Source organism: Odontesthes bonariensis, chromosome 8 (assembly GCF_027942865.1).
Source record: "Odontesthes bonariensis isolate fOdoBon6 chromosome 8, fOdoBon6.hap1, whole genome shotgun sequence".
Taxonomy (NCBI): Eukaryota; Metazoa; Chordata; class Actinopteri; order Atheriniformes; family Atherinopsidae; genus Odontesthes; species Odontesthes bonariensis.
The window spans coordinates 30,446,981-30,465,383 of record NC_134513.1 but is presented as its reverse complement, the minus strand read 5'-3'; the positions used below and the strand labels follow the sequence as shown (position 1 = coordinate 30,465,383).

The following is an 18,403-nucleotide window of genomic DNA, read 5'->3' as shown; positions in this document are numbered from 1 at the left end:
CAGAATGTGGCCTGGCATCGTCTTGCTGAAATAAGCAGGACGTCCCTGAAAAAGACGTTGCTTGGATTGCACCATATGTTGCTCCTGTTTGGAGCTTTCAGCATTAATGGCGCCTTCACAGATGTGCAGGTTACCCACGCCATGGGCACAGCCCCACACTATCACAGATGCTGGCTTTGGAACTTCGCTCTGATAACAGTCTGGATGCTCCTTTTCCTCTTTAGCCCGGAGGACACGACGTCCATGATTACCTTTTACGAGTTGGAAGTTCAAAGCTTACAGCATACAGTGTTGGAACTGATGTCTACGGAGACATAATGATGTTTGTAGTGTTTTCAACAAGGATGTTGGTGACACCGAGTTAAACCACAAATGAAGACCCTGGAGTGTAGTTGCAGCTCGTTTAATTGCCTTCATGAACATGTGGTGAAAACTGAAATGACAAAAAATACACTGTCTCAACACGTAGAGACATATATACACAAATTAAGTGCTTCAAGCTCGCTAAAATAACATTACAGAATATCAACGATAATATCCAAACTAATCAGTACAAACTACCATATAATGCAACTTACGGCGTTCCTGCCTGACGATTCAGAGTGGATGGCATCTGATAACGTTTCTGCGTCTTGCATGTGAATCTTTGGCTGTGTTCGAAACCGCCTACTTCTCCTACTATTCCTACTAGTCATACTTTTTTAAGTTACCGGATGTACACTAGATGCATACTAGATTCGCCGAAATGTTGAGTATTCATCATGAGGTTACTTGTCACACTCAAACTACCCAAGATGCAACGTAACGTGACGTCGCCCATCGCCATTTGAACGGTCAAATTCCGTTAACGGGACGAGAGCAGTCAAAACGGCATAACCTGAAGTGCGTTGCTCACTGCGGCTAGCTTTAGCGCCGAATTCGTGGGAACAAAATTGTAAATAGCCGGTATTTTGTCAGATTTTCAACACCTTGGGGGTCTAAATGACTATTTTCTCGCCTGAAAATGTTTCAAATGTTGCTAAAGTTATATATTTACAGAGTTTATAGCTTAAGCGAAATCAGCTTTTCAGGCTGGCTGATTTCGGCTCGGGCAGGAGTGAAGTGCACTGTGTGTAAACGCTCTGCATACTGTCTGATCGATGAGTATGCCGTTTGCAAGTATGTAGTATGTAGTAGGCGGTTTCGAACACAGCCTTTGTTTTTTCTCGCGCAAAACCGGAAGACCGGAAGTACGTAACCGGAACCGGAAGTAGAATTTACCGATAATATTCCTTTACAAACTTATATAAAGCATGAACTGTTTGTCTAAAGAACTTGAAATCCTTTTTAATAACAGAAATATTTTTAGAATTATTTATTTAACTTTATGAACTTACTTTTTTATAGAAATGCCTTAAAGACAACACAATGTTGCTCTGTGGCAGCTTTCAGACCCATGGAGAGGCTGACTGGTGCTTAGAGGCTTCTTAGAGTGAATTCTTCCTGTATATGGCTGTGAACAGTCCCAGCTGACAGTGGTTAGCAAAGAGATCGTCTTTCAGCTGTAAATGTTCACTAAGCTGAACTTTTTATAAAGATTCTGGAGTCAAATGAAAGATGTAAGAATGTAAAAATGGTTTTCTGAACAAGACGTCCTTATTCTGACTTTAGGATCAGATCAAACATGTTTTCAGTCTAAATGTGACACCACATTTCCTTCTTTATCTGCAGATTAGAGAAAATAATGAAGAACAGTCTGTTTAAAGGTGCTCAGGTCTGAGAAGAGATTAATGGTGTCGTGTCAAACACAGGAAGATGAGATGAGATCAATCACAGATGTGAAGAACAGATGTTCATGAGCGGACATTACATTCACATCACTGTGTTTAGTCAGAATATGAGTTCAGTTAGTGTTTATAGTGCAGATTGTCTGATTTTATTAGAACTGACTTTACATTTTCTCTCATCACAGACTTCATGCTTGTGAACTCTCAGAGTCTGACTGTGAAGTTGTGGCCTCTGCTTTAAAGTCCAACCCTTCCCATCTGAAACAACTGGACCTGAGTAACAACAACCTGTCGGATCCAGCAGTGAAACATCTGTCTGCTGGACTGGAAAGTCCAAACTGCAGACTGAAGACTCTGAGGTCAGTTCACTGCAGCTCTTTTAGTTCTTGTGTTTTAGTTGAAATGATTTAGTGATGTGTGGAAGTATCCAAATATTCAGTGTTTCCACATGTCTGAATTAATCTTCCCTTACATCTTTTTCACCTGCCAAAGCCATTCTTTTCTCACTTTCATAGACTGAAGCAGAGCTGTTCCTTAGAAAAATCATCCTAGTAAAAAACATTTTTCTGAAGCCATAAAAGGAGAGAAAACACTTTAGATAAGGTAAAAATGGAGCAGCTGAAATGTAGCTTTGACTCACCTTTCTGGGTCCATCTGAGATATCTTTGATCAGTGAAGTTTGGAAAGCTGTATGAAGATTCAACTGCAACCCAAACTGATTTCAATTCAATTCAATTCATTTTTATTTATATAGCGCCAAATACAACAAATGTCATCTCAAGGCACTTAGATAGTAAGTCCAATTCAAGCCAATTGGAATTCAATTAATTAATAATAATCATAATGAAATAATCCAATTCGTTCATATAGAGCCAATTCAAAAACAATTTCCTAGCTAAGAAAACCAACAGATTGCACTGAAAACTTTTTGTTTTTCGGTCCAATCTCCCGGCCTGAGCGTGCCTGAGGCGACTGTGGAGAGAAACGACTCCCTTTTAACAGGAAGAAACCTCTGGCAGAACCAGACTCAGGAAGGGTGGCCATCCGCCTCGACCAGCTGGGGTTTGAGAAGACAGAAAGGGGGGGGAGGGGGCCGCCGCGGCGGCGGCACTGTAACACCATTCAAAGGATATCTGTTGGAACAGGGAAACACGAGTTAATGACCACAATAATATCACATATACATAAAGAGAGTAAAGTGAGGAAAGGTGTGACAGATGAGGCCCCCCAGCAGTCTAGGCCTATAGCAGCTTGACTATGGGATGTTTCAGGATCACCTGAGCCATCCCTAACTATAAGCTTTATCAAAAAGGAAAGTTTTAAGCCTGGTCTTAAAAGTGGAAAGGGTGTCTGCTTCCCGGACATTTACTGGCAGCTTATTCCACAATAGAGGGGCCTGATAACTGAAGGCTCTGCCTCCCATTCTACTTTTAGAAACTCTGGGAACCTCAAGTAAACCTGCAGTTTGGGAACGAAGTGCTCTGTTAGGAAAATATCTTATAATGAGATCTTTAAGATATGATGGAGCTCGGTCATTAAGAGCTTTATATGTAAGGAGAAGAATCTTAAATTCTATTCTGAATTTAACAGAGAGCCAATGAAGAGAAGCTAAAACTGGAGAAATATGATCTCTCCTGTTAGTTCTCGTCAAAACTCTGGCTGCAGCATTTTGGATCAACTGAAGGCTTTTCAGAGAATATGTGGGACAGCCCAATAATAAAGAATTACAGTAGTCCAATCTTGAAGTAACAAATGCATGAATTAGTTTTTCTGCATCACTCTGAGACAAGATGTTCCTGATTTTAACAATATTACGAAGGTGAAAGAAGGCAGTCCTAGAAACCTGTTTCATATGCGAGTCAAATGATAAGTTCTGATCAAAAATAACTCCAAGGTTCCTCACTGTAGAACTAGAAGCCAAGGAAATACCATCTAGAGTAACTATATAGCTAGACAATTTCTCCCTGAAACGCTCAGGTCCAAAAACGACTTCAGTTTTGTCTGAATTTAGAAGCAGACAGTTCTGAGTCATCCAGGTCTTTATGTCTTTAAGACATGCTTGTAGTCTGACCAACCTATTGGGTTCATCTGGTTTTATAGATAAGTACAATTGAGTATCATCAGCATAGCAATGGAAATTTATGCCATGCTGTCTAATAATGTTACCTAATGGAAGCATGTATAAAGTAAAAAGAATCGGTCCAAGCACAGAACCTTGGGGAACTCCATGACTTACTCTGGTGTGTGAGGAAGATTCTTCATTTACAAGAACAAACTGAAATCTATCAGATAAATATGACTTAAACCAGCCTAATGCAGTTCCTTTAATCCCAATAACATGTTCAAGTCTGTGTAATAAGATACTGTGATCGACCGTATCAAATGCAGCACTGAGATCCAACAGGACAAGCACAGACACAAGTCCGCTATCAGAGGCTAAGAGGAGATCATTGGTAACTTTCAGCAGTGCAGTTTCTGTGCTATGATGCACTCTGAATCCTGACTGAAACTCTTCAAACAGATTATTTCTGTGTAAATGATCACAAAGCTGAGCTGCAACTATTTTTTCAAGAACTTTAGACATAAAAGGGAGATTGGATATAGGTCTATAATGAGCCAACACTTCTGAATCAAGAGTAGGTTTTTTAAGTAAAGGTTTAATTACAGCAACCTTAAAAGTCTCAGGTACATATCCTGTCAACAAAGACAGATTGATCAAATCCAATATGGAAGTGTCAATTAATGGGAAAACCTCCTTGAACAGTCTGGTTGGGATTGGGTCTAAAACACAAGTTGATGGTTTAGAAGAGACTATTGCTGTTGTTAGTTCAGAGAGATCAACTGGACAGAAGCTGTCTAAATACAAATCAGGTTCTAAAGATACTTCTAAAGCTGCTGTACTTGATGATACATCACTGATAATAGTGGGAAGGACTTCATCAATCTTCTCTCTGATAGAAACAATTTTATTGATGAAGAAGCTCATGAAATCATCACTGCTGAGAGTTAAAGGAATAACTGGCTCAGCAGAGCTCGGACTCTTTGTCAGACTGGCTACAGTGCTGAAAAGAAACCTGGGATTATTCTTATTCTCTTCTATCAATGATGAATAATAAGCAGTTCTAGCTTTACGAAGGGCTTTCTTATACATTGTTAAACTATCTTTCCAGACTAACTGAGACTGATGGATCTGCTTAGATGTTAGACCTCTTTGCATTTTAACTGTGTGGCACCTAGTTCTGAAGTAAACCCACCCACCCAGTTAGCTGCCGACACCACCGCTGTAGGACAAACGATGACGAGCCGGCCAACAGGGAGGAGGTCCAGCACCTGACCCACTGGTGTCTCCACAACAATCTGGACCTAAACACTTCCAAGAATAAGGAACTTATCGTGGATTTTCGGAGATCCAAGCAGTCCATGCTCCCCTTCCTCCATCAGGGGAGAGGAAGTCAAGAGGGTGGAGAGCTTTAAGTTCCTCAGAGTCCACATCTGGGCTAACCTGACCTGGTCCACCAACATCTCCTGGCAGGTGGAAAGCAGGGCAGCGCCTTTACTTCAGGAAGTTAAACCAGGCCCACCTCCCTCATCACCTGCTGGTTAACCTCTACAGGACCACCATAGAGAGCATTCTGATGTCCTGCTGCACAGTGTGGTTCCCCAGCTGCACAGCAGAGGACAGCAGGGACCTGCAGCGGGTGGTGAGGGCAGCAGAGAAGATCAGTGGAGCCACTCTGCCCCTCCTCACAGACATTTACACTGACCGACTTCATGAGAAGGCAGAAACATCAGCTCTGACCCCTCCCACCCTGGACACTCAAAGCCAGAACCAAGAGACTCCAAAGCAGCTTCTTCCCTTAGGCTGTCAGAGCCGTCGCCCCAAATGTTCTTTCTTGCTCTACGAGTGGTTTATATTTATTTAGTCATTGCCTTTTTGTGTTTCACTGACGAATGGAGAAGAGTTGCCAACAGCATCTCTGTTAAATGTTGCAAAATGTTCTTCAGTGACAGTAAAAGGATTCACAACTTGCTCTAAAATGGTCCCAATTTCCAAACAGCAGCAGTAAATAATTGAATAATTTCCAAAAATGAGCACCAGTGACAGAGCTGGATTCACATATGATATTTGGAAAGGCACATGTAGCTGATTAAAACTGGCTTGATCACAGTGTTATGTGGAGGGTGTGAAGTGTTTTCCGGGTTATTGAGCAGCCTCAGCAACATTCTTCCTTCCATACTCTGCTCCTGGGGCTCCAGAGCAGTTTGTTTGTCTCTCTGGCTCTGATGCTGCTGCCCCAACAGATGCTGCGAGGCACATCACACTTTCCACCACAGACCTATAGGACATATGGGGATGTGCAACACCCTGATCCAAATGTTGTACCACATTAGCTTCCTCCAGGTTAATGATTTTAAAGGAAAAGAAGTAAAATGTCTGTTTGGTTTGTCTTTCTTTTACTTTTGTAAAGTTGTTGTTTTGTGTTGACTTAGTTTTTGCTCACTTCCATGTTCTGTATTCCAGTCATGTTTCTAATGAAATCAGCTCCTCTTCTGTATGTTGTTAGCTTTACTTCCTATTTTATTTGGGAACTTGCTTCACGTTTGTATCCGGTTCAGCTGTGCTTCTCTCTCATGTTTTCCTCCAACTCCTTATCCATTTCTCAGTTTCCACAGAGGCTGAATGAAGGAGACATTTGTACGCTCAGCAGTTTATCAGAGAGCAGAAACTCAGATTTAAGTTGAAGAAGAACAGATCTGTAGCTTCAGCTTTGTAGCTTCCTGCTGGAGATGGGGGAGGTCTCCCAACCATCAGCCTCAAACTCCACTGATTCTGATAGTTAGTCAAAGCGTCCATCAGCATCCATTAATCAGCCAAACTGATCAATCAGTCAACCTCTGGATGGTTCCAACACTTTTCTAAGGCTCTGTAATGTTTGGACTGACTGAGATATTCAAACACAACAAGTCACACTAACAAGTTCTGCTGCTGTCAAATCTTTAAAGAAGTTTGATTCCATGATTACATTAAACATCACTGCACCATGTTTTTGTGCCTTTAACCTTCAATAAAACAGTGAACCTGATCTCCATTTCTATCAGTTAGTTCCCATTTGCTCCAAAGTTCCTCCTGACATGTTTGTTTTCTTTGAAACTTGAATCATTTGGCTGCACAACATGAGTTTGTATGGATGGAGCCACTGGTGGAGCTGGCAGAGTTTAAGAGCTGAAGTCACTCAGTCTTTATTGAAGCAGCAGCATGTTGTCATTAATATTAATGAGAGCTCTTTTTCACTTGTTCTGTTTGACTGTTTTAACCTGCATCCTGTTGGCTTCAGCTCACATGTTTTATTCTTTTTTCAGATTGACGAACTGCCGTTTGTCAGAGATCAGCTGTGCTTCTGTGGTCTCTGCTCTGAAGTCCAACCCCTCCCATCTGACAGAACTGGACCTGAGTGAGAACTACAACATCAGACACTCTGCAGCGAAGGAGCTGTGCAGCTTTCTGCAGAGTCCACACTGTGGACTGAAGACTCTGAGGTCAGACACCATGTTTTAGTTGTTTGTTCAGATTAATATGATGGGAGAGTTGTGCTGGTCTTCATGGTAAAGTCTGTTTTCTTCTTCAGTGGTTTAGTTGATGAAATGATGATTCATTAAATCATGAGAAAACACAGTGAATCTGTCAGACAGAAACAAATCTAGAATCACTGGCTGATGCTTCTAGAGCTCCAGAGTTGGTGAAAACTCCAAAAGCCCGTTAATCAGCTGATACTAACAAACTCCCCTCCAACACTGTTGGAAATGAACAATCTTTGACTTGGTTAGAAAACAGCTTTCATCACAGTAGCAGTTCTATTTCATCCTTACTGACCGCCAGAGTCGGTGCTTTCAAGCACTGAATGATACATCTCGCGCATGCGCAGGTCGAGTGTTTATACCAACAACGTCACTCGTGACCCCCTGCTGACCCCGGAGAGCCTATATCTTCCGGCAACATCAGCAGGTCGGTTCCTTTCATCTTCTCGCTGCGCAAGGTATTTCCGCATCTGCATATGAGACGAATTCCAAAACCATTTCTTACTTCATCGTTCGCTGCTGGTGGTCTCGCGACGTCCCGTTGAGGCTACGAGCTGCTCGCCCTTCAGAGACCGCAACGAACTGCCGAGAGGTCTGTAACCTTTTTTTTCCTCGGCTGATGAAGTGTACTGCCAGCTGTTACAAGCGCCGGTCTAGGCAGCGTGCTCGCTCCTTCTCCCTGTGCTGTGCGCCGCACGTGAGTAACAGTCTGTTTATAGTTACGTTGTCGGCGAAGGTTAATTGCTAGCCCTCTCCCGGCATCTGTGACCTGCCTATGTTAAGCGGCCAACTTGGTTGTGCCGGTTCTTTGATTTTGTTGCTGCTATTGTTCTGCCCCTCTCCTGGTGTAAGGCGGCGTTTGCGTCCCCTGCTCCCAGCACAGGTGGCCTATAGTGGTTGTCAGTGAAGGCTCCGTTTGCGGCTCCCTCTCCCGGCATCCATCTATAGCTAATAGAAGTTGCACTAGCCCCTCTCCTGGCGACGGTGGAGCATGCGCCCCCCGCTCCCAGCACAGGTGGCCTATAGTGGTTGTCGGCGAAGGCACCGTTTGCGGCTCCCTCTCCCGGCATCCACCTATAGACAGTGTATAAATACAGCAATAGCCCCTCTCCTGGTGCAAGGCGGCGTGTGCGGCCCCCGCTCCCAGCACAGGTGGGCTATAGTGGTTGTCGGTGAAGGCACCGTTTGCGGCTCCCTCTCCCGTTATCCACCTATAGATAAGTGTTTAAATAAACAATTGCCCCTCTCCTGGCGTAAGGTGGCGTGTGCGCCCCCCGCTCCCAGAACAGGCTGCCTATAGTTGATTGTCGGTGAAGGCACCATTTGCGGCTCCCTCTCCCAGCATTCATCTATAACTAAGAAGAAGAAATATATAAATAAGAATTAGTAAATACGTACTATCGTCAAATATACTGTGTGTATATGTATATATATATATACATATATATTTATATATATATATATATATATATATATTTATATATATATATATATATATATATATGTATATATATATATATATAGAGCTAGAGGTGGTCCCGACATTGATCACAACCACTCCTGCTCGGCCTGTATGGCTCCTCTACAGCTTGAGGATGGCCATGATCTGTGTCCTTCGTGCCTTGGCCTCGGACATCTGAGGCAGGGTCTTTCAGACGAGTCCTGCATGAATTGTGGCATCTTGCCTCATGCTGTCAGGGCTGCAAGGCTGGCCGAGGTAGAGCGCCTGTTGGGCCCTCCCTTGTCTCCCCAGTTGACCGCTGACCAGCGGCTGGCCCCGTCTCGGTCTAGCCGACCACGGTGTCGGCCTGCTGAGACTGCAGGCCACTGCAGGGCCCGACCCGCTGCTGACTGAGTGCTCTGGCGATGTCTGCCATACCATCCTAAACACGAGGGCACCTTCTACTCGGGCGCTTTATGAACAGAGGTGGCGGCTGTTCACTACATGGTGCTTGGACAGGGGTGAGGACCCTGTGCACTGTCCTGTCCCTAGGATTCTTGAGTTCCTCCAGTCACTCCTGGATGAATGCCGGTCCCCCGCTACCCTGAGGGTGTATGTGGCGGCCATTTCCTCTCGGCATGCTCGAGTGGATAACGGCACGGTGGGGAGCCACAGGTTGGTGTCCCTTTTCCTGAAAGGTGCGCGGTGGCTGCGCCCCCCCACGAGTGTGGCGCACCCCGCCATGGGATATGCACCTGGTGCTCGGCGCCCTGTGCTCGCCTCCCTTTGAACCCCTTGCTCAGGCAGGGCTGAGGTGGGTCTCCGCTAAGACTGCCTTTCTCCTCGCCATCACATCAGCGAAGCGCGTCGGGGAGCTGCATGCTCTGTCGGTGAGCGACTCCTGCATGAGGTGGAGCTCGGATGGCTCGGGGGTTTCCCAAAGGCCAAACTCCGCTTTTCTCCCGAAGGTGCTGTCTTCATCAAACCTCAACAGACCTATCCACCTGGCACAGTTTGTTCCCCCGGAGGGGGAGGACAGGTTACGTCTACTGTGCCCTGTGCGGGCTCTGAGAGCCTGCGTGGCCGCGACTGCCGGTATCAGGCAGTCGGACCAGCTCTTCCTCTGCTATGGTGCCGCTCGGAGAGGCTGTGCGCTATCTAAACAGCGACTGTCCCACTGGGTGGTGGACGCCATCACCCAGGCATATAAGGGAAGTTGGCACCCCCCGCCAGCGGGGGTGAGCTGCCACTCCACCAGAGCTGTCTCGACGTCATGGGGAGCCCTACGGGGCGTTCCCCTGGAGGACATCTGTGAAGCAGCGTCATGGGCGTCACCGAGTACCTTCTCCAGGTTCTATCGAGTGAATGTTGCCACTCCCCACCCGTGGACTGTGGTCCTGCTGCCCGACTCTGCTGCTTTCTCTCAGTAAAGTGAGTAGGTGCTGGATTCCTCATGACTTTTCTGGTATGAGTCATCCAGTGCTTGAAAGCACCGCCTCTGGCGGTCAGTAAGGATGAAATAGAACGAAAGTTACGTATGTAACTACGGTTCTATGAATCCTGTATGACCGCCAGAGCGTTCTGTCACTCAGAATCCTCGTGTACTCGCGAGAAGATTCTGTAGGAACCGACCTGCTGATGTTGCCGGAAGATATAGGCTCTCCGGGGTTAGCAGGGGGTCACGAGTGACGTTGTTGGTATAAACACTCGACCTGCGCATGCGCGAGATGTATCATTCAGTGCTTGAAAGCACCGCCTCTGGCGGTCATCCAGGATTCATAGAACCGTAGTTACATACGTAACTTTCATTATCTTCAGTCAGATTCATTCATGATGACAAAATCCAGCCAAAAGCTTCTCCCACTAATAACTGAAAGGAAATCACTTTCAGTTAAGCTTTATTTCATGAATTCTATCAATAATTCCCTCTGTTACACAATGTCAAGTCCAACTGAAAGTGATGCTGACATTTAGTGACTGAGGAAAACACAAAGAAGAGTTTATCAGAAGAAGAATAACATGATTGGACGATGGATGGAAGAAAAGCTGTGAGCTAACTTGTTGCTAGGTAACAGCAGATGGAAGGAGGCTGTGAGTGTGTGTGAGCAGCTTTCCATCAGGTGAGAAATGTGTGAAAACATGCAGCAGAGTCAGTGTTTGATAGCTGTGCAGCCAAAGAGAAGCTGAACAGGTGAAGTGCTGCGACCCTGTGCAGGTGAGCCCAACACAGACACAAAGGATGATCACTGAGCTGCCATGAAGGAGGGAGGCAGGGACTGCTTCATCACTGCAGATACATGCTGTTCTGTTCCCCTGCTGGCTGTGTGGGAGCTGTTCCCACCTGTTTTATTCAGTCAGAGCTCAGAGTTGCTGTGAGCAGCATGTGAGTGAATGCAGGCTGAGAAACAGCAGATAAGAAACATGAAGCTTCATCAGTTTCTCTGAGGAACAAAAAACCAGATTCAAAGTGAAAAAAGTGCAGCAGACGTCTATTTCAGTTTGAATGTAAAGTTCATTCTTCTTTCATAGTGTTTTATTTCCACTTTAGTCTCATTTCTTCATATTTCAGATGTTTTCTGTTTTCAGATTCAAACTTTCTGTCAGATTCTGAACTTTTTCCACCTTCTGATCCGTTTTTTCACTTTCAAACTTTTGCTGCTGACCTGCTTTGACTGTCAGAATACCTGACTGATTCTGATAGTTAGTCAAAGCGTCCATCGGCATCAGTATCCAATCATTGTGAATCAATCATTGTGAATCAATCATTGTTCACAATGATTGGATACTGTTTTTCCTAGATTGTTAGTTCTAGAGGCCACTAAAACTTTTCATATTTGTGTCAAAACTTTTAATTAATTGGTTGCAATGGGGGTGTGAAGAGTATTTCAAACAATATGTAAAAAAATGTTCCAGAAAAAGATCCCCTACCCCACCTTTAATCAGCCAAACTGATCAATCAGTCCACCTCTGGATGGTTCCAACACTTTTCTAAGGCTCTGTAATGTTTGGACTGACTGAGATATTCAAACACAACAAGTCACAGTAACAAGTTCTGCTGCTGTCGACTCTTTAAAGAAGTTTGATTCCATGATTACATTAAACATCACTGCACCATGTTTTTGTGCCTTTAACCTTCAATAAAACAGTGAACCTGATCTCCATTTCTATCAATATGTTCCCATTTGCTCCAAAGTTCCTCCTGACATGTTTGTTTTCTTTGAAACTTGAATCATTTGGCTGCACAACATGAGTTTGTATGGATGGAGCCACTGGTGGAGCTGGCAGAGTTTAAGAGCTGAAGTCACTCCGTCTTTATTGAAGCAGCAGCGTTTTGTCATTATTATTAATGAGAGCTCTTTTTCACTTGTTCTGTTTGACTGTTTTAACCTGCATCCTGTTGGCTTCAGCTCACATGTTTTATTCTTTATTCAGATTGGAGCTCTGCAGTTTGTCAGAGATCAGCTGTGCTTCTGTGGTCTCTGCTCTGAAGTCCAACCCCTCCCATCTGACAGAACTGGACCTGAGCAGGAACATCATCAGTGACTCTGCAGAGACGGAGCTGTGCAGCTTTCTGCAGAGTCCTCACTGTGGACTGAAGACTCTGAGGTCAGACACCATGTGTTAGTTGTTTGTTCAGATTAATATGATGTGAAAGTTGTGCTGGTCTTCATGGTAAAGTCTGTTTTCTTCTTCAGTGGTTTAGTTGATGAAATGATGATTCATTAAATAATGTTTTATTCTTTATTCAGATTGGAGTTATGCAGTTTGTCAGAGATCAGCTGTGCTTCTGTGGTCTCTGCTCTGAAGTCCAACCCCTCCCATCTGACAGAACTGGACCTGAGCGACAACAAGCTGAAGGAATCAGATGTGAAGGAGCTGTCTGATCTTGTGAAGAGTCCACACAACAAACTGCAGACTCTGAGGTCAGTGGAGAGCTAAATGGAGGTCCATTTAGCTCTCAGTAGTATTTTATTAGACTTTATTTATTATATTTATTAAAGCTGATGGCAGCTGACAGCTGAGGATGTTCTGAAACACTCCTTTATCTCCTCTCTTCTTCTCTCCACAGATGGGAGTGATGGTGATGAACAAGACGATATGAGCTGAGAGGATGAAGCAGCAGCAGCTTGTGTGCAGAGAGACTCTGACTGGATGATGATGTATATCATGTTGATGTGTTTATATTCTGTGTTTTTCTTCCTTTGGAATAATAAAGTTAAAGTTGTTAGAAATGATCAGTAATGAAATGATCCATAAACCCAGCTGCCATCACTACCTGCAGTTCCACCTGAATTTAAAGAAAAGCCAGCGTGTAAAATCTGTCACCTGTTTTATTCTCTTTGCTTCCAGCTTGACCTGGTTACATCTCACTTTGTTCGATTCTGATGGATTTGATAAACATCCATCAGTGGAAATGAGAAGCTGTCAGTGTGATTGCCTTCTTTTATGATTTTATTGCCTTCTTGTGATTTGATGTAGCTGTACAGCACTTTGAATTCCCTTGTGTATGAATTGTGCTCTAGAAATAAAATTGCCTTGCCTTGATTCAGTCAGAGACGAGCAGCTTTAGAGACAACTAAGCTGAATGAAATGTGGGGACCTGGAAGGAAGATCTTTCTCTCTTTTCACTTTGGATGTTTTCATCTGAAGGTTTTTGTACAGGCTGCAGGGATCATTTCTCCCTTTGGAGACCAGACTTCCAACACCTGCAGCAGTAGGTGGCTGAATGATGGAGTTTAACTTTCTGTATCTGCAACTCACAGCTGCTCTGTTTATTCACAGCTGAGAAATCATCTTCCTGGGGAAGACCATAAACTTTATAAACATCACCGCTATCTTTATGAATATCAAGAATCAGTCTGAATGTTTCTGGTTCTTTCTTCTGGTACCAGAATACATCACCATTAATGACCAACTCTCCTGGTCAGTGTTAACTGGTCCTGAATCAGCTCTGCTGCCATGGCAACCAGCGCTGTAGAGACACAGACAGACAGATGAAGTGACAGTGTTTGCTCCAGGTGGAGTTTGTTGGCTCCTGATTGGCTGGAAACACTCACTTGAACACAGACAGCACAGAGCAGCGGCTGGGAGGAAAAGCATTTTGTGCAGCGCTGCTTCCTCTGGTGAACCTGGGGAGAAGTGACGCTCTGATGCAGCTCAGGCCGAACAAGGACGAGCTGTGAGATCAGAGCAGGCCCCCCCCGTGCTTTCTAACAGCTCCTCAGAGCTCCCATCAGCCCCTGCGGCCCACAGAGAAGTCCGCTGCTGCTGAGTGACAGCTCAGCTGAAGCTGCTGTGTGGTTTCATGGTCTTCATTTGAATCTGACGGCAGATGAAAAACAAATCGGGGTCACATGATGCAGAAAGCCTAAAAAACATTCATGTTCCCACAAACACATTCAGCTTGGTGGTGAATTTAGTAACACACTCTGTTATCTGTTGTTTAACAGCTGGGATGAAAATGCACAACTACAAATCCACACAGCTCCTCAACTCTGATTGAACTCTTCAACGTGTTTGACTTCATTCAAACACATTTTTTAAATTTTTTTATTATTTTATTATATACTTATTATACACTTATTTATCCAGTGTTTTTCCTCATGGGGATCTTCCACACCGGGGACTATGCCCACTCGGTCTGTGGGGTCATTATTGTGGGGATGGCCCTGGTTCGGGGGGGCTGGGGGATCCTGCACTGCAGCCCTGGCTGTGGTGTGGATGCCGGCCTGCCCTGATCTGGGCGGTTCCCCGTGGTGGCGGCCTCTGTGGTCATTGGTGGGCTGGCTCCCGGTGTGGACAGATCCCCAAGATACCGTTTCCTCACTTCAGCGTCAAGCCAGATCTTAATGTTGGTTTTAATGATGATTTTAATGTTGATTGTTGTTGATATTGATGTTGCTCATGTTGGGGGGGGGGGGTAGGTGTGCAGTGTGGTTGTCGGTGTGATGTCGTGTGTGAATTGATGCATGAATTTGATTATTGATTTTATTATGTAAAGCACTTTGTGCTGCTTTTTAGTATGAAAGGTAGCCTGGCTGACGCGTCCACAATCTCGATGAGATGGTGGTCTGGGAACTAGGTGTGCATTTTCTCGTATTTGAGGCGTGGTTTACGAATGCCTAGAGCCGTTTATTGGGCGCTACGAATGTCTATCAAATGACGTCAGGTTCTTCCCATGCAGCTTTGCGCGCGATTCATAGCCAATTGTATCACTTATACCAGATGACGACAGAAATTCGACGAGGAAGAAGAAAAAAAAAGTAAAATAAAAGTAAACTTGTGCTCTAAGCTACTTAAATTGACAACAAAGTAGGCCTATATGCTATATTCTACATGAATTTTTATGTTGTAGAGTTGTGAATTTATTTTAATAATGGAGAAATTGAGCAGCCTTGCTTTGTTGTCTACAGTAGTAGATCAACCCTCATCTTACATTGAAGCTCCCAGCTCCCAGAAGTGACGTCGACGCAGCTTTAGCACCAGAAAAGCTATCAGGCTTGTGTTGATAATAATAAACTCCTGAACTATGTACAAACTTCCAAATGCATCGTTTTGTGAGTACAGACCATATTTGTACTACTGTAGAAGTTTGGTGTCATGGCATGTGATTTTAGTGTGGTAATTTTGGAGATACTGCCAGGGTCCGTTAGCGCTTGTACTAAGCTATTCGGGATAACTCAGTAACTCAGCTGATGTTCAGCCAATATCGGAAAAACTTCGGGTGGGCTACTTGGCTGGATGTCACGGTTCAAATGACCCCAGGGTGAATCTACTCCGAAACACTTTCTAAGGCTGCATCGAACGGTAACGTTGTGTCCGCTGTCATGTTGGATTAACACTCTACAAGCTTCGGTCTAGCGCATAGAAGTCGTCATCGTCTTGCTGCCCCCCCCCCCCGTTCTGTGATTGGTTCCCAAACTCTGGCAAAAATAAGGGCGGTGGTTTCCAGGCTGACTTTGCAGTGAGAATGAAATCGAGCGCAAAGCAGCATGGGAATTCCCAGGCTATATGAAAGGTGCTATATAAATAAAGTTTGATTTGATTTGATTTGATTCAATAATGGAGCTGAATTTCTATCGACTCGTTCTTTTCCCACTCTGTCTTCTGACATGATGGATTTAGTTTGTCATGTTGTTCTTCATCGTGTTTCCATCATGCAAACAAAGTGCTGTCAGTGTTCAGCTCTCAGACAGTTCACCTTCAGTTCCACTGACACACTGATGCTGGGAATTCATTTCAAACGGACATTTTTATCAGTGCTGCAGTCTGTCCTTCACTCACATGGTGGGAACCTGAGATTTCCTCTGACTCCCAAACACAACTACATTGCTGTCACTGTGCTGATTATTGGGCTGTGAATGTTGTCAGAGCAGCTTTTCAGCAACAAGTTGCAGATGTGGCTGTTGTGCTGCTTCTGATTCACAGTCAGTGTGGACAACATGGAAAGTGGAGCTCAGGAGGAGCAGCTTCTGCTTCTGCTTCTTCCATCATTACTTAGAGAGATGACACTGGAATGACACTGAGATGCTTTGGTATTCAGAGCTTTTATTGATTCTTTAAGGGTGGCAGCTTCATGACACTTTCTCCAGTCTGACCCTCACTTGGAACACAATCAGACATACTGGGACATGTGGGAAAGGATCACAGTGTTCATACTGTACATATCTGAGAACATCCACAGGAAGACACTTTATCATTTACATGTTGATTCTGCCTTTCAAAGACAGATTCTTACTAGAATCCATGTTATACACTGTATGCTGACAGGTAGAAAAAATCCCATTCTGCTTGTAAGCAGCTCTTAATAGAAACAAGCATGACTACACTGTTATTACTGTATTATGTTGATGCATGAAAGCAGCTGAATGATTGTGCTGTAAACACTGAGAACAAGCTTCAGGTTCAGTTCCTGTTGTCCCATTTTTAATCACATATAAATAAAGGATCACTGCTTCTGTTTTCATTTACATCTCATACAGCTTTCATACAACCCATGTTTGCCACCATTGCCTGGGCTCTATGAACATGTGTTGCATATTATTTACAGTTCAGATCATAAAGCTGAAAAAGACAGCAAAACAGCACACGTGATGACTGCTGACTGAGAAGAGAGCACCACTGCTTCTAAAATCACAAGAAGTGATGTCATCACTGATTATGACTTCACAGTTTTGCATGACATCACAGTGGAACCATGTCATCAGAGGACATTTCATCACTGTAGTTTCTAAAAGCCTGAAAGACAAAGCGCCTGAAAAACAACACGTACTTAAAAGTTATTTAGACAAACGCTAAAAAACAACAAGCAAAACGAGTCAAAGCAGAATATCTTCTCCTGCACTTCTGTGGGGTGACATAGTAGATGAAAAGATTCTGGAAAATGAGTCTGAGGGTTTCTACATATTTCCCTTTGAAAGTGGCAAAGAGGAAAGTTGTGAGGAACCCGCCAACAGGCCAGAAGCTGTAACAGCGAGCTCAGAACACCATCAATCCCAGGTCTCTGCTGCTTCCAACACACCCAACACAGAAAATCTGCTGTTGTTAGAGGAGCAGTCAGAGGTCTCTGCTGCTGCTGGGACTCCTCACTCAGAGGATGTCCAGCTCCTGCAGAATCATCCCCAGGCCTCTGCAGCTCAACACGGCAAGAGGAAGTTTACAGATTCAGGAAGCTATCCCACTCTTTCTGTGGGCAGCACTCAGAGGGAGGGGACTCCCTCTAAGGCCTCTGCTGCCAACACCAGTTAAGGGCGGTTTATGGTCGGAAACCAGGTCGTCTACGTGTGTGTCGCAGTTAACGCAGACATGCCCCCGCCCCTTACGCAGACACTCTGGTGCACCTCCCCAAAATTGTAACTCACCGCAGACAGTACCGCAGATATCGCCGCAGGGAGGAGAGAAAGGAGGCCTCTGATTGGTCAAATCTACATCCGCTCTACACTATGCGTATTTCCGGTTTGCTAACCGGCTGACGCTAACCGTGCTAACCGTGACAATTGTTTCGCCTCTCTGCCAGCTCCAGTAGTAGCAATATTTCTTCTATTTCTAGATCGATCAGCTGCATCTCAATCAAAGTGCGCATTCGTCCAGTCGGCATTGTTGTTGAATGACCTCCGTAACCGGAAGAGAAACACGCCACCCACCACAACCACAATCCTAGCTTGTTCGTGATTGTCCCTCTTGCGTTGTGGCGTGGGATTAACATAGCGCAGACCGCGCTTCAAAAGTGGGCATAAATCAAAAATAACTGCGTCATACCTGCGACAAGCTCACTGCGACACACTGCTGCGAGAGTATACACGGCCCTTTATGGCTCAGAGAACTTTAAGGGGAATTTCTGCTTCCAGAGCAAAAGTAAAGTTTCAAGTAAAGGTTTAATTCCAGCAATCTGAAAACTCTGTGGTGGACTGATCAAATCCAATGTGGAGCTGTGGATTCAGGGGAAAACCTGCTTGAACAGTCTGGTGAGAGTGGGTCTAAAGTACAAGTGTATGGTTCAGAAGATTTTATTTTTGTTGTCGGCTCAGAGAGCTGGGGCCTCATGTACAAAGCGTGCGTACGCACAAAATAGTGGCGTACGCACCTTTTCACGTCAACGATCAGATGTATCAAGAACGAG

At 44.5% G+C, this 18,403-nt stretch overlaps 1 protein-coding gene across 4 annotated transcripts in view; it reads left to right on the top strand.

The window, feature by feature from the left end:
• Positions 1 to 18,403, top strand: part of LOC142385541 (protein NLRC3-like) — a 197,274-nt gene that overhangs the window by 15,739 nt on the left and 163,132 nt on the right. For 3 of the 4 annotated variants that reach the window (XM_075472155.1, XM_075472156.1, XM_075472161.1), the window contains exon 8: positions 1,952 to 2,125. In XM_075472155.1, coding sequence (XP_075328270.1) covers positions 1,952 to 2,125 — 174 coding nt within the window. Of the gene's footprint in view, positions 1 to 1,951; positions 2,126 to 7,127; positions 7,305 to 12,216; positions 12,391 to 12,533; positions 12,708 to 12,853; positions 14,228 to 18,403 lie in introns of those variants that run through there. The other variant, XM_075472162.1, reaches the window with a different exon arrangement.